This window comes from Globicephala melas, chromosome 8, assembly GCF_963455315.2.
Source record: "Globicephala melas chromosome 8, mGloMel1.2, whole genome shotgun sequence".
Taxonomy (NCBI): Eukaryota; Metazoa; Chordata; class Mammalia; order Artiodactyla; family Delphinidae; genus Globicephala; species Globicephala melas.
In genome coordinates, this window is record NC_083321.1 from 74,961,994 (window position 1) to 74,983,552 (window position 21,559).

Sequence of the window (21,559 nt, forward strand, 5' to 3'; positions counted from 1 at the left end):
TCAATTTGTTAATATGGTGTATGACGTTGATTGATTTGCATATATTGAAGTATCCTTGCTTTTCTGAGATAAATCCCTCTTGATCATGGTGTATGATCCTTTTAATATGTTGTTGGATTCTGTTTGCTAGTATTTTGTTCAGAATGTTTGCATCTATGTTCATCAGTGATAGTGGTTGGCAATTTTCTTTTTTTGTAGTATCTTTGTCTGGTTTTGGTATCAGGATAATGGTGGCCTTGTAGAATGAGTTTGGGAGTGTTCCTTACTCTGCAATTTTTTGGAAGAATTTGAGAAGGATAGGTTTTAGCTCTTCTCTAAATGTTTGATAGAATTCACCTGTAAAGCCATCTGGTCCTAGACTTTTGTTTGTTGGAACATTTTTAATCACAGTTTCAATTTCATTAATTGTGATCGGTCTGTTCACATTTTCTATTTCTTCCTCTTTCAGTCTTGGAAGGTTATACCTATCTAAGAATTTGTCCATTTCTTCCAGGTTGCCAATTTTATTGGCATAGAGTTGCTTGTATTAGTCTCTTATGATGCTTTGTAGTTCTGCAGTTTCCACTGCAACTTCTCCATTTTTGTTTCTAATTTTATTGATTTGAGTCCTATCTCTCTTTTTCTTGATGAGTCTGGCTAAAGGTTTATCAATTTTATTTATCTTCTCAAAGAAGGAGATATTAGTTTTATTGATCTTTGCTACTGTTTTCTTTGTTTCTGTTTCATTTATTTCTGCTGTGATCTTTATGATTTCTTTCCTTCTGCTAAATCTGGGTTTGTTTTTTTTTTCTTCTTTCTCTAGTTCCTTTAGATGTAAGGTTAGATTGTTTATTTGAGATTTTTCTTGTTTCTTGAGGTAGGATTTTATTGCTATAAACTTCCCTCTTAGAACTGCTTTTGTTGCATTCCATATGTTTTGGATCTTCATGTTTTCATTGTTATTTGTCTCTAGGTATTTTTTTTTATTTCCTCTTTGATTTCTTCAGTTATCTTTTTGTTATTTAGTAATGTATAGTTTAGCCTCCATGTATTTGTGTTTTTTACTTTTTTTTCCTTGTAATTAATTTCTAACCCCATAGCATTGTTGTTGGAAAAGATGTTAGATATGATTTTAATTTTATTAAATTTACTGAGGCTTGATTTGTGACCCAAGATGTGATCTATCCTGGAGAATATTCCATGTGCACTTGAGAAGTCACTGTAATCTGCTGTTTTTGGATGGAATGTCCTACAAATAACAATTAAATCTATCTGGTTTATTGTGTCACTTAAAGCTTGTGTTACCTTATTAATATCCTGTCTGGATGATCTGCCCATTCATATAAGTGATGGGCTAAATTCCCCCACTATTATTGTGTTACTGTGTATTTCCTCTTTTATAGCTGTTAGCATTTGCCTTATGTATTAAGGTGCTCCTATGTTGGGTGCATATATGTTTATAATTGTTATATCTTCTTCTTGGCTTGATCCCTTGATCATTATGTAGTGTTCTTCTTTGTCTCTTGTAACATTCTTTATTTTAAAGTCTATTTTATCTGATATGAGTATTGCTACTCCGGCTTTCTTTTGATTTCCATTTACATGGAATATCTTTTTCCATCCCCTTACTTTCAGTCTGTATGTTTCCCTAGGTCTGAAGTGGGTCTCTTGTAGACAACATATACATGGGTCTTGTTTTTGTATCCATTCAGCAAGCCTGTGTCTTTTGGTTGGAGTATTTAATCCATTCATGTTTAAGGTAATTATTGATATGTATGTTCCTATGACCATTTTCTGAATTGTTTTGGGTTTGTTTTTGTAGGTCCTTTTCTTCCCTTGTGTTTCCCACTTAGAGAAGTTCCTTTAGCATTTGTTTTAGAGCTGGCTTGGTGGTGCTGAATTCCCTAGCTTTTGCTTGTCTGTAAAGCTTTTGATTTCTCCATCAAATCTGAATGAGATCCTTGCTGGGTAGAGTAATCTTGGTTGTAGGTTATTCTCTTTCATCACTTTAAATATATTGTGCCACTCCCTTCTGGCTTGTAGAGTTTCTGCTGAGAAATCAGCTGTTAACCTTATGAGATTTCCCTTGTATATTATTTGTTGGTTTTCCCTTGATGCTTTTAATAATTTTTCTTTGCCTTTAATTTTTGTCAATTTGATTACTATGTGTCTCAGCATGTTTCTCTTTGGGTTTATCCTGTCTTGGACTCTCTGAGTTTCCTGGACTTGGGTGGCTATTTCCCCTCACATGTTAGGGAAGTTTTCATCTATAATCTCTTCAAATATTATCTCAGGTCCTTTCTCTTCTCTTCTCCTTCTGGGACCCCTATAATGTGAATGTTGGTGCATTTAATGTTGTCCCAGAGGTCTCTTAGGCTGTCTTCATTTCTTTTCCTTCTTTATTCTGTTCTACAGCATTGAATTCCACCATTCTGTCTTCCAGGTCACTTATCCATTTTTCTGCCTCAATTATTCTGCTAAAGATTCCTTCTAGTGTATTTTTCATTTCAGTTATTGTATTGTTCTTCTCTGTTTGTTTCTTCTTTAATTCTTCTAGGTGTTTGTTCTTTAATTCTTCTAGGTCTTTGTTAAACATTTATTGCATCTTCCCAATCTTTGCCTCCATTCTTTTTCTGAGGTCCTGGATCATATTGACTGTCATTATTCTGAACTATTTTTCTGGATGGTTGCCTCTCTCCACTTCATTTAGTTGTTTTTCTGTGGTTTTATCTTGTTCCTTCATCTGATACACAGTCCTCTTCCTTTTCATGTTGTCTATCTTTCTGTGAATGTGGTTTTTGTTCCACAGGCTGCAGGATTGTAGTTCTTCTGCTTGCTGTCTGCCCTCTCTAAGCTAAACTGAACTTTAGCTGTAACATAATTATCCCATGAAAGACAAAGCAAAACTTAATCCCTGAATGTAATCATGTGTTTAAAGAACAAGACATACCTAAGGAGCTTTCTAATCTGTCCTTATATCACCACTATGAGAGTAAAATTTAAAAGAACTAGTTATTACTTACAGTGTAGTTCAAATTAGGTAATATAATTTGAAGCCTTGTACTCAAACCTTTTAATTTTATTTTTAGTATCCAGTTCAGATATTAGCAAACCTCTTTGGCCCTGGAGTGAGGCTTAACAGTGTCTTTGGTTATAAAGGAATCATTTAAGTAGCACCAGAAGCCACTACATGGGCAAAAATTACTTCCCAAAACCCTACCAGGAATGCCTTTCCTTTGAATCATCCTTAAGAATTAAAGCTATAAAAGAATGTCTTCTTTGCAATTCACAAATGTTATCTGGAAGGGAATTTGAGAGAAGACATGGGTCTGACTCCTATTGGCCCCTAATATCAGTAATATCTTGGTATTCTTTTGAGGCAGATCCAGGTTTTGAAGGGCTTAAAATTTTGTACAATTATTGGACTTTCTTTAATATAAAGAATACAAAAGTATTAATATAAAAGTGGATTCTAAAGGGAATTTTTAGTTAGGTTAGGAAAAAAATAATCAAAAAAAAATTACTGGAGTTTGAAGATTCTGATTCTTTTCTTCTGAGATGTCTTTAAACAATTTACTAGAAATAATTATATAGAAATATTTTCTAAATTCAGCCTGACTTTCACTGCCTTTCTACAACATTCTACAGAACTCAACAACTGCCAGCACTCACAGGGACCTATGCAAGTAAGGCATTGAGTTTAATAAGCTTAAGCTTAATAAGCATCACAATAAATCATGTATTATTAAATCATCAGGTTAACAGGCAGACAGGAACACGAATACTACAGAATCAATGTTAAGAGTGGATGAGGCGATCAGAAGCTGACTTCAGGGACTGCTTCAGGTGGGCAGTCAAGGTAGCCACTGAACAGGATGCCTAGAAGTCCTTATATGAGGGCTTCCAAGTAAGACAGCATTAAAGATAAACTCGTCATCATTGGATACACTCAGCCAGGCAACACTAGCAGGACAAATACTGTCATTCAGGAGATATACAGGAAATATATATATATATAAAAGAGAAAGGAAGTTGGAAAATATATGGATGGGGCAGAAGGATATAGGAAAAAAGAAGTAGAAGAGGAAAACAATATTGAGAAAGAGATAGAGAAGTGCTTAAACATCTGTTTTGAGTATTACTGTAGTACTAACCTCTCAATTCACTTGCTGTGTATCAGGAACTTGGTGCTCAGCGAACATTAGGCTTGGAAGGAATCAAGGGAGTTAGCCTGACAGAGCAGGGTATTACATTAATGGTAGTTTTCTTCTATTTCCTCAGTTTTCAGATTAGAAAATGAGACACAGAGGTCACTGACCTGTCAGAGGTGCTGTAGGCTAGTCATGAGCAGAGCCAGTGTACACAAGCCCAATCTCTGATGAAAACATCAGTAATATTTTCTTTATGATTGCTTTGCAAAAAAACTAGGGAAAGAAAACAACAACAACAAAGCAAAGATAATATTCTTGTCCTCAGTGAACTTAAACATTTTCCATCTAAAGTTGTCTACATTCTTTATTCCTTCAAAGACCATCTCAAATCAAAATTTAAAATAAAAATAATAATAATAAATGAACACATAAGGGTTTTCTTTGCCAAAGGTAACCATTTCTCCCTTTGCATGTCCAGTGCATCTTGCCTTCATATCTTATGACATTTACTTCTTCCTCTGTCTGGGTTTCTTCCTCCTCTCTCCCTCCTGATACCATACACACACACCAAGGAATTACACATAGAGCTATACACATACGCAGATCTCTATGTGCACATATACCCCTATACAGAGACATCCCCCAAAACACACACACAAGGTCCTCAGAGAAGCATCTGTGCTCAATCACAATTGTGTCCTCTGTGGTACTTTACACATAGGGATCTGCTAAAAAATTATTTTCTGGGGGAAATTAGCTCCAGGGCTGCCTGAGGACACAAGCACTGGAATTCACCAGGCATCACTAGTGTATGATTTTTTTAAGTTGAAGTATAGTTGATTTACAATGTTCTGCTAATTTCTGCCATACAGCCAAATGACTCAGTTATAGTGTATTGTTTTTTTGATAGGTGAAAGCCCTCTGCAATCTCATGGCTTTAACTGCCACCTGTGAGTGATGATATTAAGCATATATCACCTGTTCAGAACTCATCTCCAGGTTCATCCTCTCACTGCATTCTAAATATCTTATAGGTATCAAAGACAATACTCCCAAAATAGAAATTGTCAAGTTTCCCACCATAGCTGCACACTTTTCTTTCACTTACATCACCCACCCCTCTCCCAAGCTGGAAATCTTACTGTTGTTATTGATGAGGCCCACAACCTTATCTCCAGTACCCCTATTATGTGCAAAGTTCAAGTCTTTCTTGTTTTTTTTTCTCATTCTAATGCCTCTTCTCTTTTTTTGATGTATAATTCAAGTCTAAGTTTTCATTATTTCTAACTTGCATTATTGAAATAATATAATTGATTTACTGGTCTCTGCTCCAATTCCAGTATATACATCTCAACAAAATGTCAGTTTCCTATTCGAAATTCCAAATGCTCCAAATTACTTACAGATTAAAATTTGAATGTCTTGCTCTGATAATCAAGGTCCTTTTTTTTTTTTTTGCTGTACGCAGGCCTCTCACTGTTGTGGCCTCTCCCGTTGCGGAGCACAAGCTCCGGATGCGCAGGCTCAGCGGCCATGGCTCAAGAGCCTAGCCGCTCCATGGCATGTGGGATCTTCCCAGACCGGGGCACGAACCCGTGTCCCCTGAATTGGCAAGCGGACTCTCAACCACTGCGCCACCAGGGAAGCCCAAGGTCCTCTATTTTTTGGAGTCCATTTATATTTCCAAATTTTCCTAGTATGATTTCCCTTCACATACCAAGAAGCCAGAAAAACTAATATTCCTATTTCTGGTGGTTTCCTATCTCTTTGTCTTTGTTCCTGCAGTTCCATTTACTTTCTCCTTTCTCTCACTTATACAAATTCTAACTATTCTTATAATTCCCTCAAATGCACATAATGCTTTAGGGATACCTCATTCAGGGCAGAGCACTCATCCCTTCCTATCTTACATTACAGTGATTTTGATATATAGCTCTTCTCCCATCCTTGAGTATATGCTGTTTCTTTAAGAATACACTTGTTGAGTGCTTGAGGGCACAATCCATGGCTGATTTATCTTTATAACTCCCACAATGCCTAGCAAACTGCATGCATATTATAGATATTCAATAAATATATGTTGACTTAACAAATAAGCATTGATTTATCTGAAAATGACGAAGAAAGTTCTGAGACATTTACTTATTAAAAAAAAAAAATCAACACCATTATTTACCATAGGATTTGTTCATAGTTATTTATTTCCTCTGAAATATAATCAGTAGCTAAACTACCAATGTTGATTAGTAGTTTCAATAATTATTACTTTAAATGGTATTGAATATACATGCAATCCAATCCTTAAGGGAAGATTAAGATTTCATCATAATGATTCAGTCTATGAGTACTTCTTATTTCAGTACATCGAAAGTTTAGCAGTCTTCAAACAGATATGGACAACACAGTGCTTTCCAATCTACAGGACTGGAGAGAAATTGTGACATTCATTTAATGTTTAAAGACTATTCTTTATTTCCCAGGTGTGATGGGAGAATATGAGCCGAAAATTGAGGTCCATTTCCCTTTCACAGTTGTAGCTGCTAAGGGAACAACTGTTAAGATGGAATGCTTTGCACTTGGCAAGTAAGTACATATCCTTTTAAAATTAGACACAATTGTTTATTAAGATGTGACATATCTTATTTTTGGATCACTTATTTTGCTAGGTTTTATTTTCCTTGAATGAAACCTTGAAGCTCCTTGGTGGTTATTCATTTTTTAAAAGAAGGGCAAATGGGAATTGATGAAGTAACAAATTATCATCTTTCTGGTTATTTCTATGAACAATAATGTGTATAGTTTTGCTATTTTAACATAAAGGAAAAGTCTTTAAATAAAAGAAGAGCTTTACATCTCTTTGCTTACTTGTCTTAAAATTTCAGTATCATTCTTAAATTTCCTTCAGCAATGATGAAATAAAATGAAATGAAATAAAAAGGGGATAAGGTGCTATCCCTGACAAGATATAATAAGACAAGAGTATAAAAATCTTAAATAATTACACTGATGCAATTGATTACTTCAGTCTCTCCTGAAATAATGATAACATGATAGCACCATCTGTCAATATGTATAACATGCAATCATTCCCCAAATCAGAAAGATGATTTACATCAAACTCTAATGCCTGCTGTGATTAATGATTCTACTTCTGAGGTTTTAAATCTCACAATATATAATCACTTGTCAATGATGTTTACAGTATAAATATTGAGCATAGGAACAGGAGTGAGATTTTGATTATATTTGATTAGAGTATTATGATTTATTTTAAATAGAGTGTTGTAGTTTTGGGTTTTTTTTAGGGTGATAAGACCTCAGAGTCCTTTCTAGACTCTGTAATTATAATTTGCATAAATGCATCTCTATCAGAGTTACTAATCATTCAACCTCAGTCGTGGTGAGCTAACTCCCACAGCATAACTATAAAGTACTTGGAGATAAAACATGCTCTATAAATGTGTTGAAGTAGGTGTAGTCTATGGGTGAGAAAAATATTAATAAATATGAAAAATTCAGCTAGTAAGAGGAGGTTTAGGGCATGACAATAGTAATCACCATGTTTTCTAATATTAGGATTGATTGAAATAATATATGTGCAATTCTGTTTAAATCTGAGTAGGAGCAAGATCATAATAAACTAAAAACAAAATAAATTGTTGTCTGGTCTATTAAAAGTGTTGAGTGGTCCAACAAAAGATGCCTATAAGTAGAAACATATTTCAATAATTTAAAATTCATCCAGGAGTTATTTGGCAGATATCTGAGGAAGATTTCCAGACTCATATATATTAGATAAATGCACGAGATTAAATAATATCTTAAAAGAAATGTTTTTCACCATTTGCCCATGTTGTGGTACCAAGTATGCCTGAAAAGTCCCAAGTGAACTGATCAATTCTGAAAAATGCAAAAATAATTATTTGGCTTGATGTCAAAGGTTTTAGTATATCCTACAGTTAAATAATTCTTAAATGCCGGAATTTGCACTGAAGTCGCAAACAAAAGGAGGGCATACTATAAAACAAATTAGAGAACTAGATTCATGGAGAAAAAACAATATGCAAAATTTCCCCAGGCGGGCTTATTTAATAAGTTTGATGTGTTTGCTTTTGTAAGTCTTGAAATATGCTTACTAAATTGATCCTTAAAGTCCCTTTCATTCTAGGTAGGATCCAACTGTCAAATTAAGTTCTTTTAATACTTTATTTTTTTCAACTTCTCCACTCCTTCTTTGCTACTCCCTCTCCCCTCATGAAAATAAATAAATAAATAGGAAGATGAACAAAACACACAGCCTCTCAAGAAGGTCTCTGCTGCCCATTTGATATTCTTTATGTGAAGTGTCACAATTATGAAAAAAAAAATCATGTTACGAAGAGATTTATCTGTACCTAAAGGCTAACTTACCACTCTGATGAAAGTAAATAAGATCAAAGAAATAACATCTTTATATGTGTTAATTTCTTTACAGCATTTTATCATGTGGAGTAGATCATCATTGCATCCCAACATGATCACAATTTCAAATAAATACCTGAGCATCTGCTTCATTCCCACAGCTCACCTGAGCTGCTTTCCACTTTAACAAGTACATGGTTCTCTGGCAGACATTTGTCTGTCCATAATCTTCAGTATCTGTCACTAGATATTGATCCACACCTTGCCACTCAAGCTGATTTGTCCCCTCAGTCTGTCCACATGGAATGGTTTAACCGAATGTTCCTCATAGAATATCATAACCAAATTCTGGCACAGAGCACGTCAAGCTCTTTTCTATCTTATGGGCCTTGCACTTGCTGTTTCCTCCATCAGGACCATCTTTCCCATTCTTTCTATGCTGGCTCCCACTTATTCTCTGGCCTCAACTTAAATATCACCCTCTAAGAGTTCATCTGTAATACTTTGTTTAATTCACACCCATTACACTGTATCTCAATACTTGTATTTGTTTCTTCATAGCCCTTAAGACAGTTCTAAAATATTTACATATGTGTTTCTCTACATAAAATTAAAAAAATATATATTTTATATATTCACTGTATCAGTCAGGAATCCAGTTGGAAAGACTCCGATGGCTCAAAAGAGTTTAGTAAAGGCATAAATTGAAATTCATATCCTGACTTTTTCCCCATGCCTTCTGATCGCCTCTGGTGGTTCTCATGGCTAAAGGCAAACAGAAGCCAGCTTGCAAGCCCAGAGAATGCAGTTGGCAGTACAGAAAAGAAGACAGAGAGTCTGGGGGAAGAGTAGCGTGACAGGCAAGGGAGGCAAACAGAATAACCAGCAAGTCACCATTGTTAAGTTTTAAGCTCCATGAGGGCAGGAGTCATGACTGCATTCTTTACTTGTATGTTCCTATTGCCTACCACAGTGCTTGGCACAGAGCACTCAGGAAATATTTGTTGAAGGAATAAATGAACTCAGAGAATACTGTGTCTACTTAATCCAATCAACACTTTATTAACAGATAATAAATAATAGCCTTTATTTTCACATGTCAAAATATACTTCCATTGCTCACAAAATGTTTGTTTGTTTTTTTTACTCCTTTTGAAAAGTACATTTACCTCTGTATATAATCTGTCCCTAAAGGCATTCAGTTCTTGTAACTTAAAGGATGTAAATTAATGCAGTCATAGTTGCCCAGATAATTTAAAAATATATGAATGGATATTTTTTTCTGTATTCTTAAAGGAAAATAACAGAAGGCAAGTGATTTTAGGTTATTAAATTTTACTATGTCTTAATATCACACAAGTTCAGCAACCTGCCAAATTTGAAGTTAAATAAAAAGTCAACAGGAAAGTTGTAAGCTGAAAGTTTTCTTCTAAATAAATCTCTCTAAATTAAATCTGAATTTAGAAAAAATCAAATGGTTTCTCTTTAAGCTACTGCAGAAGAATACAACAGGAGTGTGCTGGTTACACCCTGAGAAATCTCTCAGGAAATAGAATTACACAACACTGAGTACAGAAAGAATGCATAAAGTGACTGTCACATGCTATGTTTAGTATCGGTCAATTCTGCAAAGGTATAGGTTGGCCAAAAAATGTCTTCGGTTTTTAAGTAAAAATAAAAGACACATTTTTCATTTTTACCAAGAACTTTGTTGAACACAATATTCACCCTTTTGTTCCACTACCTTCTGCCATTTTTCAGGCAATTTCATAATACCACCTTCCCAAAACTTTTTACCTTTTTGAGCAAAGAACTCTTCCAGGTGCCTTTTACAGTCTTCCAAGGAATTGAAATTTCCCTGGAAGAGAATTTTTTAAAGACCGAAATAAATGGAAATCCGAAGCTGCAATGTCTGGTGAATACGGTGGATGAATAAGAACTTCCTAGCCAAGCTGTAACAGTTTTTGCCTGGTCATCAAATAAACATATGGTCTCGCGTTATCCTGATGGAAGATTATGGGTTTTCTGTTGACTAATTCCGGACACTTTTCATCAAGGGCTGCTTTCAGTTGGTCTAATTGGGAGCAGTATTTGTTGGAATTAAATTAATTATTTGGTTTTCCAGACAGAGCTCATAACAGAGGATTTCCTTCCAATTCCACCATATACACAACATCACCTTCTTTGGAATGAAGACCAGCTTTTGGTGTGGTTGGTGGTGGTGCATTTCACTTGCACCGCGATCTCTTCCATTCTGCATTATTGTACAGTATCCACTTTTCATCGCCCGTCACAATTTGTTTTAAAAACGAAGCGTTTTCATTACATTTAAGTAGAAAATCACATGTGGAGATACCATCAAGAAAGTTTTTTTTGCTTGACTTATATGGAACACAAGCATCAAAGCAATTAAAGTAACCAGGATGGTGCAAATGATTTTCAATGTTTGATTGGTATAATGTTGATTGTTCTCAATTAATGTCTCAATTTGATCACTATCAACTTCAACTTGTCTACCCGACCGTGGAGCATCCTCCAGCGAGAAATCTCCAGCACAAAACTTTGCAAAGCACTTTTGACACGTTCGATCAGTCACATCACCTTCTGCATACACTGCACATTTTTTATTTTTGCTTTTCAGTTGCGTTTTTACCTTTCTTTAAACAATGAAGCATAATATGCCTAAAATGTTGCTTTTTTCTTCGATCTTCAATATTAAAATTCACCAATTTTGACAAGTTTTTTTTTTTAAATGCATGCTGATATAATAGCTGTCAATACAATCTAACAAAATTGTTTCAAATGAAGTTAAAGACAACTAAGTGCTACTAGTGCCATCTTACAGAAAAAACTGAATGAACTCTTTGGCCAACCTAGTATAATTTCCCCAGAAAAATGGGAAATGCTTAACGAGGATCCATCAGGAAACAAAGGTGTGTAAAGGCAAGGGACATACAGCAAAGTGTAAAAAAGGGGAGGTGGATTAATTACTTTGGAAGAAAAGGCTGTTTTAGACATATAAAATATTATTATCAAGAGATCACCCACAAGCTGTTCTCCAGTTTCAACAAAGTGGGAAGAGGGTGAAATTCCAATGTTATGGGATTAAACTAGCAGAATTAGATTGGGTGTAATGTAGAAGTTCTCGAAAAAAGTTGTTAGAGGGAAAATGGGTTATCCACAGAGGCAGTAGAAGCTTTTCTCCCCACACTGCTGTAATAATATAGTAAGATCCATTTGTCTTCTAATAATTTAGATGTAATGTTTTCTGAAAGGAGAGAAATGATCTGGGTCAGGTTGGAAATGAACATTTTAAACATTCTCTTTTGCTGGCCACTCATCCACCCACTGGGGCTGAATATTAAGAGTAGAAGGCTAGAGTCAGGCAGACTTAATTAGCTGCCTTTTTGCAACTACATTATTATGCAACGTTTTAAAGTGGTTGGTGGTATGTGCAGGAAACAGAAAGGAAGAGTGTTGCCTTTTTTTACTTAACATTCAGCTCAGTGACTTTAGTTTGGGAAGAAAGTGTGTCTTTGATATTTCCCAGGTTGGCTTTTAAACACTGGACACAAAATTCTTGAAAGGAAATGAGAGGTAAGAGGTCAAAGGACAATGCAAGTAAGGAATCTCTTAGGACCCTAATAAATATTTCATTTCAGTGGCTCTCTCTGAATGTGGTATGCCTAGAGATTATCATACTAACTGAAGTAAGTCAGACAGAGAAAGACAAATACCCTATGATATTACTTATATGTGGAATCTAAAAAAGTGATACAAATGAACTTATTTACAAAACAGAAACAGATCCACAGACTTAGAAAATAAACTTAGAGTTACTAAAGGGGAAAGTTGGGGGGAGGGATAAATTAGGAGTTTGGGATTAACATATACACACTACTATATATAAAATAGATAATCAACAAGGACCTACTGTATAGCACAGGGAACTCTACTCAATATTCTGTAATAACCTATATGAGAAAAGAATCTGATAAAGAATAGATATATGTATATGTATAACTGAATCACTTTGCTGTACACCTGAAACTAACACAACATTGTAAATCAACTAAACTCCAATATAAAATAAAACATTTTTTTAAAAAAGAAATGCAGTAAATAAGAAAAACCAGAAAGTTGGTGATGTTTTCAACTGGTGGTACTCGGTGTTTAAGAATAGTCTATATAAATTGTTAGCAAGGTCACACAGAGCAAAACAAGAACTTTAAAATATGGAGAGTTAAAACGTGCAAGAAGTAGCTACCATCTCTTAGGCAGAAGGAAAAAAAGGAAGACTTGGAATCATTAAAATTTAGAAGTTTGGAGGCACTCCTCTGGGACTCAGACCTCTGAGGAGTGAGCACCAGCCAGCTGGCTGGTGCTAAGTTTTCCAAGGTGGCGGTGTGATGCAGCTCGAACTACAAGTGTTGGAAAAACTCAAATTGGTTCCTTTGCTGCTTTGGGAAGAATGCCCCACTGAGATGCCATTCACAGGACTCTCAAGCAGACAGTGAGCAACAATGAGTACGTCCCTTCTCCCTCCTCTATCCTTGCAGCCTCTCTCCAGTGCCCCCCTCTTGGCAGGGCAGAAATGTGGTTTCCAGAATCCTAGCCCTTGTATCACAAAGCAGAGTAAGAAGAGTGAAGCTGAGAGATGGTAATTTAATAACCAGCACAAGTTCCACTTTACATTTTCAAACTCATCTTTTTTTTTTTTTTTTTTTTTTTTTGCGGTACGCGGTCCTCTCACTGTTGTGGCCTCTCCCTCTCCCGTTGCGGAGCACAGGCTCAGGATGCGCAGGCTCAGTGACCATGGCTCACAGGCCTAGCTACTCCATGGCATGTTGGATCTTCCCAGACCAGGGCACAAACCCGTGTCCCCTGCATTGGCAGGCGGACTCTCAACCACTGCGCCACCAGGGAAGCCCCTCAAACTCATCTTTTAATCAACCACAGACACCCCTTCCTGTATCTTATGCCCACATGCTTTCCTGCGGCTTATGCCCACATGCTTTCCTGCCTATGTGGGCCTGCAACTCGGATACTTCAGTCTAAAATACCCTGCCCTCACAATCCTTGTTCAGTCTTCAGGGTTTAGGTTTAGGTCAAATGCCACTTCTCTATTAATTCCCACCTGTTTTACTCGAGATTCAATATCTTTTCTTTGGAACCATATGAGCACACATATTTCACTAGTTAGCCTGCCCCACTGGACCAGCTGTGTGTATCTGTCTACTGTGCTAAATTTTTGGATCCCTAGAGTATTCTTATATGCAGCAAGTATTGAATATGTTTACTGAATTGAATTCAGATATGAGAAATATGGTCAATTATTTGTAACAGGATGTATATTATTGCCTTGGTTTGGTCAGACAGAAGTCTCCAGATGCCTTTCACATGTCTTGGCCCTGAAAATTCAGACCACTTTATATTAGCTACAGTTTTCTGGCAGGTTTCATTTCACCATATGACCTTTTGCAGACCCCAGAAAGATCACTAGATACGTCACATGGCCACCAACAACAAAGAAGTAAAATTTTGTCACTGATGCTTAAATGACCCCTTACACAAGGGCAAACTTCGGGTTGTTCTGTAATAAAAAAGCCATATGCTATAAAACAACATCAGTTTATCTACTATGACAATCTTACAGGCAGATTTTTTTCCTTTACTTTACCTGTTCCTTATCTTGCTTTTGCAACCATTAACACAAAATCAGATCAGCTGTGCTCAAAAGGCCTTGAACAAGTTACTGTAATAATTATGTGAATGACCTTTCCAGACTCATCTGAAACCTGGTGGTGAGGTGGGAGGGAAGAACACATTCAATTTCCTGCCCTTTTTAGTTCCTGCTTATCTCTCTTTCAGATAACATTAACAAATCATCTTTTGTTACACTCCATCAAACGCCTATTAGGGAACCAGGACATTAAGTAATTTTTTTCTCTTTTTATATGTTTATTGCAAATAAAAAAGCACCAGTTATCAATTCATAAAGTCATTTTTGATGTAGTTTATGTTTCATTTTCCTTGGTCCTTAGCCAAGCTGTCTCATATGGCTGCTCTTATGGCCCATTGTAACTGTGAGAATGACAAATATTCCCCTGAGACTTCCCACAGTCTGCAATTGGCAAAGGTTCCTCAAAGAACCGGCTCTTTAGTTACAGACTGATGATTTATTAATACTGTTTATTTGGAACTGCCAGTCACTAAGGGCTGTAGGAATTAAAAATAAATTGGAGTTGTGGGGTATTTTTCTATCAAACCAAAATCAAATTACTTAATCGTTAGATTGACGGAAGATCTGGGGAGAGGAGTTAGTCACTGGGGCTAGGAATCAATAAATGTTTAGATATCATAGGAAAGTGGTACGTTATGGATTCAAGAAAATTACCCTTGTGAGCTACTGGTTGCTTCAGTATTGTTGAAACCAAGGATGCATCCTCATTTCAGATGGTACCCAAAGGAAATGGGTGCTGAAAGAACCTTAAAGATCACATAGACTGTTATCAATTTGTAGGTGGGAAAATGAGACTCTGCAGGGAAAGGTTAGACCAAGACATGTAGACATGCTGGCCAGACTAATTATCTGCTGCTTCATCATTTGATGCTCTTTATATTTTCAACATTCTTCCATAGTGCCAAGTATGGAAGGGAGTGTTTTATTTACTTATTTACTTTTGCACTCAGAAGTGTTACCTATTTCTAGGGACACCAGACCAATTTATTATTCACATTTGGAGTCACAGGTAACAGGCATCATATTTCTAACTTTTCCAGAGCTGTCTTAGGACCACTTAATCTGTCTTACCAAAAAACCGCATACCTGTACCAGGCCTCACAGCTAACATGCTATAGAGGAAGAACTAGGTATTCTGATTTTAAAACTAATGCTCCTCTCAACTTACCATACCACTTTACAGTTGCTGAGAGTAATTTCCATTTTTATCATAGCAACTCTTTTTCTAGATGCATTCAGGTATCTCAGTGATTAGGAATATTAGTATAGAGTATAAGTCATGAAGAGCATAAAGCAAGAGATCATTCAAAAATGACTGAGCTTTTTACTTGGATTATTTTAGACTCATCGAACAGCTTTATTTTGGATGAATTTCCCTGGAGTTTCATAGGATAACCTCTTCCACTGGAAGTTGATTGAGGGATTAGAAATTGGTTGGCCATTAACATTCATAAAGAGGATATAAGGAATCAGTATCTCCCTCAGGAAGATAAAATAGAGAAAAAGAATTGTAGAGGCTTCCCTGGTGGTGCAGTGGTTAAGAATCTGCCTGCCAATGCAGGGGACACCAGTTCGATCCCTGATCTGGGAAGATCCCACATGCCGGGGAGCAGCTATGTGCGTGTGCCACAACTACTGAGCCTGCACTCTAGAGTCCATGAGCCACAACTACTGAGTCTGCATGCTGCAACTACTGAAGCCCATGCGCCTAGAGCCCATGCTCCACAAGAGAAGCCACCGCAATGAGAAGCCCATGTGCTGCAACTAGAGAAAGACTGTGTGCAGCAACGAAGACCCAACGCAGCCAAAAATAAATAAATTAAAAAAAAATAAAATAAATAAAAAAAGAATTGTACTTGAGAGATTTTTAGGTTTGAGGGAGGTCAATGATGATGTCCAGGGTTTGAGGTAGGTTACTTGGTTATTAAAGTTAGGGAGAGGAAAGTGTAAAGGAAGGTGTATTGTATTAGTAAGTCATACTTGATCATGACACATTCAAATTTTCAGAGTTGCTGAAATGAAAAATATAAAATTTTAAAATGTATAAAATACTAATCACATGCATTTTACCAATGTTTAGTACCTAAATTACCAATTTAGTATCAAATCATTCTAAAAATTATATATGAAAACATCCTAACATTCTAAATTCCTTTATCTAGTGGACAAGTTTTGATACTCCCCTAGCTCAAACAATATCGATATGACAAAAATAAACATATGACAAGTAGGCTTTATTCATAGTACAATGAATCAATAAGAAACATACCACTTTTAAGAGTCTCGTTCCACAAACGAGACCCTGGTGAGTCCAGGCTGGATTCCTAGAACTCCAACTCAAATACATCTCCCACACCCTACCCCCTCATTTACCTACAAGAGGAGTTTTTACTGCCACTGGAGGTGAGACAGCCACTCAGAGTATAAAGTCATATCTTTCACTCTTCCTTCCGTTTCATCTTCACCTGTTTAATCACCATAAATGTCTCTTAAATTCATTCCCACTTAGTTGGTGCAAAGTGAACCTTCATGGATTGAATTAAATCATTCATTAATACAACAGGTATTTATATATTATCAAGAGAAATCAAGAATAAACTAATATATCAGAAAATTCTAAGCCTGAGACCACATATGCATAGGTATTCAGACTGTAAAATTAAAAGTGGCTCTATTAGTCTGCACCTCATAAGATGGCTTCACCATGGTAGGGCCTCATACAGTAGTGTCTCTTCCTGTATGTATAAATATCAGAAACATATTTTTTACAAGTGATATATGGGTTCTAGCATGATAGAGTTGTCCTACCAAAGTCACTCTGATAAATCAGAAAAATCTGTGATAATTTGCTAGTAACCAGAACTGGTTGTCTATAGAAATAAATAATGCCCTCAGTAGAAAACATGAGTAATTAGAAAGTAGGTGGCTTCTGAGCACAGAGCTAGAACAAAGAGAGTGGACTTCCCTATGGGCTGTAACTATCAAGTCATTGCAAGTTGTTGTATTGCCCTTCTCTTCTCAAAATATTTCTGTATATATACCGCCTGTCAAGATTAAAAACATCTCTTCTCTGGGTGGTGTTAAAGAAAAACTAATTTTATTTATTTATTACTATAATGATCATCATTATTGTTATTTTCTACTTTTCCAATATGATTTATCAATTTACAAAAATAATTAATACTAAGTTTTTACAATACAAAGGTTTTTAGTATTATGTAACCTCATGACTATGTATAACAATTCTCAAAAACACAGTTTTCCTTTTATTCATTACATATTTAAGTTGGTGGTTTGCTTTGAGTTTGTAGGGAGACATTTTTGCCTTAGTAATCACATGCTTAGAAATCATATTCCAGGGTCTGGACAGAAATATTTCAATGAATGCCTAATCTCACCAATTCTAATGTATGTCTTCTTCTTCTCAATTCAGAATTTATCCTGAGATTCAGATGATGCATCATATCTGTATGTCTTTAATCTTTTTGCCAGATATTTGATAGAGTAGAAAACGTTCTCTTATATTTCTGATGTCAGTGAAACCCAGGACACATAAGACCACATATAAAGTTCATTTGTTCACTCTCATATTCTTACCAAATGAGTAACCAGGGACATAATTCCATCTCTGTCTTTGGAATATCTGTTTCAGTGCATCATAAAACTTGGAAACAGGTGCCACTGAGATGAGGTGGGGAGGGTGAATCATGGGGAAAAGGCTGTTACTTGAACTGTATTTTTCAAAGCCATCTCCTATGCCTTTACTGTACAGGTAACATTAGCTAAGCTTTTATTTATCCTTGCAATAATATTTACTGGAAAAAAAATTACTGTGAAGTTAAAACATTACAACTTCATATTCTTTACTTCTATGCTGCGAATATAATAGTATTCTTAAAAATATGCAATTAAATGAAATATATCTACATGCATAATGTATAATCAGAGTGGTTCTGAATTGTCTTATAGCTCATGCTTTGTTGCCTTAGATAATTTTTGATTCTCCATTATATCTAAGCATTTTCTATTTCAGATGACAGTAGAGGGCCTCATTCTCTTTTGGTTTGGTACTTTTTGCATTCATTGTCCCTGGCTGTGTACTTGATCTTCAATGGTATAGTCACATGCACATGGTAGCATTTGCTGCAATTAAGCAATTTACGTTGGCTGTACAAGTGAAATATGTAAGTGTGGGTATGTATGTATCTGTATGTGAATAAATGGTTAAATCCACAGAAAGAATATCTCAAGATAGAAAATGTTAAGAAAACTAAACATCTGTCATCATGATTTTTCTTTATTCATTTTTTTTGTAATGTAATATAGCAGCACCTACCTTCTGTTCCTGTCACTGTTTTTGTTAGTAGCTATGTGGTACAGAATAGTTTTCATGTCAAATCTTTATAATAATATTTTGTAGACTGAAGAATAATTTTAACTGATAGCCAATAGACACAAAAATGATACTCAAAGGGGACCTGTGTCAGCTGCTGTTTCATAGTAGAAAAGCAAATGAAAAGTACTTTTGACCACTTCTATTCCCTACTTTTCTTTTGGGGATCTGGTTACAACTTTTAGAATGTCTTATTTATGGCCATTTTTTTCAAAGGAAGGTACATTATGAAATCAGGTCACTTGCTTTACACATCCCTGCAGAGAAATGTAGCTTTCTCAACATTTCTGAAAGAACACATGACAGGGTTTCCTACACAGAAACAAAGGGGAAGAACATCTTCCTGTCTCCACCTTCATATAATCCCATTACATTTAGCCACATTGCATTGAAAGAAAGCATAGATATATACGCTCCAAAGTACACATTTAAAAATAATTTTACATCTATGAAATCCAGATATATATTACAATTGATGGTGTGTTGTGTTTAATTGGCAATGTTTTCTTAGTTATTCTTAAAATAATGATGTGTCTTACAATCAGAGGTATCTTGGATGTGATGAATTAGAGCAGCAGTCCCCAACCTTTTTGGCACCAGGGACCAGTTTCGTTGAAGACAATTTTTTCATGGATGGGGCAGGGGATGGTTTCAGGATGATTCAAACACATTACATTTATTGTGCACTTTATTTCTATCATTATTACATTGTAATATATAATGAAATAATTATACAATTCACCATAATGCTGAGAGGAGGTGGAGCTCAGGCAGTAATGTGAGTGATGGGAGGTGGCTGTAAATACAGATGAAGCTTTGTTCGCTCACTAGCAGCTCACCTCCTACTGTGTGGCCGGGTTCCTAACAGGCCACAGACTGGTACTTGTCCATGGCCTGGGGGTTGGGGACCCCCAAATTAGGGTAACTAAGGCTAAAGTGGTATATGTTAAGTCTTAACTTAGTGATCAAGTCAATCAGAACCTGAATGATAGCATATTCTCCCTTCACTTATATGAAATTTAATTTTAAAAATCTGAGTTAATAAACAGAATATCTCCCCTGTAACATTGCAAAGCTATTAGAAAAATGGTTGTTGACTGCATATTTTTATCTTATTAAGTCAACAAGAGTTATGCTAGCATCAACAATATCAGTTACTTCCAATCATGTCATCTATGAGATTCCACATACAAACAGATTTTTAAAGAGGGGATTGAATAAAAAGGAAGCTAGTCCATGAGAAACCCTCTTCCCATTGCTTCATCATTTCTTAACTCTCTGGTTGTTACTGAGTCTGTGTCACAATAACAGAAAATTGAAGAAACATAAAGAATGATATCTAAAGACATTATACATAAGATGATTACCCCATGAAGTTCTTGTTTTGTTTTCATTTGCGGATTAAAAGAGTAAAATGGAAAGGATAAATATTCATATATTTTCTTTCTTTTTTTTTTTACATCTTTATTAGAGTATAATTGCTTTACAATGGTGTGTTATTTTCTGCTTTATAACAAAGGGAATCAATTATACATATACATATGTTCCCATATCTCTTCCCTCTTGCATCTCCCTCCCTCCCACCCTCCCTATCCCACCCATCCAGGTGGTCACAAAACACCGAGCTGATCTCCTTGTGCTATGCAGTTGCTTCCCACTAGCTATCTACCTTACATTTGGTAGTGTATATATATATCCATGCCTCTCTCTCTCTTTGTCACAGCTTACCCTTCCCCCTCCCCGTATCCTCAAGTCCATTCTCTAGTAGGTCTGTGTCTTTATTCCTGTCTTACCCCTAGGTTCTTCATGACATTTTTTTTCTTAAATTCCATATATATGTGTTAGCATATGGTATTTGTCTTTCTCTTTCTGACTTACTTCACTCTGTATGACAGACTCTAGGTCTATCCACCTCATTACAAATAGCTCAATTTCATTTCTTTTTATGGCTGAGTAATATTCCATTGTATATATGTGCCACATCTTCTTTATCCATTCATCCTATGATGGACACTTAGGTTGTTTCCATCTCTGGGCTACCGTAAATAGAGCTGCAATGAACATTTTGGTACATGACTCTTTTTGAATTGTGGTTTTCTCAAGGTATATGCCCAGTAGTGGGATTGCTGGGTCATATGGTAGCTCTATTTGTAGTTTTTTAAGGAACATCCATACTGTTCTCCATAGTGGCTGAACCAATTCACATTCCCACCAGCAGTGCAAGAGTGTTCCCTTTTCTCCACACCCTCTCCAGCATTTATTGTTTCTAGATTTTTTGATGATGGTCATTCTGACTGGTGTGAGATGATATCTCATTGTAGTTTTGATTTGCATTTCTCTAATGTTTAATGATGTTGAGCATTCTTTCATGTGTTTGTTGGCAGTCTGTATATCTTCTTTGGAGAAATGTCTATTTAGGTCTTCTGCCCATTTTTGGATTGGATTCTTTGTTTTTTTGTTATTGAGCTGCATGAGCTGCTTATGAATTTTGGAGATTAATCCTTTGTCAGTTGCTTCGCTTGCAAATATTTTCTCCCATTCTGAGGGTTGTCTTTTCGTCTTGTTTATGGTTTCCTTTGCTGTGCAAAAGCTTTGAAGTTTCATTAGGTCCCATTTGTTTAGTTTTGTCTTTATTTCCGTTTCTCTAGGAGGTGGATCAAAAAGGATCTTGCTGTGATTTATGTCATAGAGTGTTCTGCCTAGGTTTTCCTCTAAGAGTTTTATAGTATCTGGCCTTACATTTAGGTCTTTAATCCATTTTGAGCTTATTTTTGTGTATGGTGTTAGGGAGTGATCTAATCTCATACTTTTACATGTACCTGTCGAGTTTTCCCAGCACCACTTATTGAAGAGGCTGTCCTTTCTCCACTGTACATTCCTGCCTCCTTTATC

The 21,559-nt window shown here is 35.9% G+C and overlaps 1 protein-coding gene across 4 annotated transcripts in view; it reads left to right on the forward strand.

Moving 5' to 3' along the window:
* The window catches only part of CNTN5 (contactin 5), a 1,371,648-nt gene that overhangs the window by 1,015,307 nt on the left and 334,782 nt on the right, over positions 1-21,559 (forward strand). For all 4 annotated transcript variants that reach the window (XM_060303945.1, XM_030883710.2, XM_060303947.1 and 1 more), the window contains one exon: positions 6,611-6,713. In XM_060303945.1, coding sequence (XP_060159928.1) covers positions 6,611-6,713 — 103 coding nt within the window. The remainder of the gene's footprint in view (positions 1-6,610; positions 6,714-21,559) is intronic.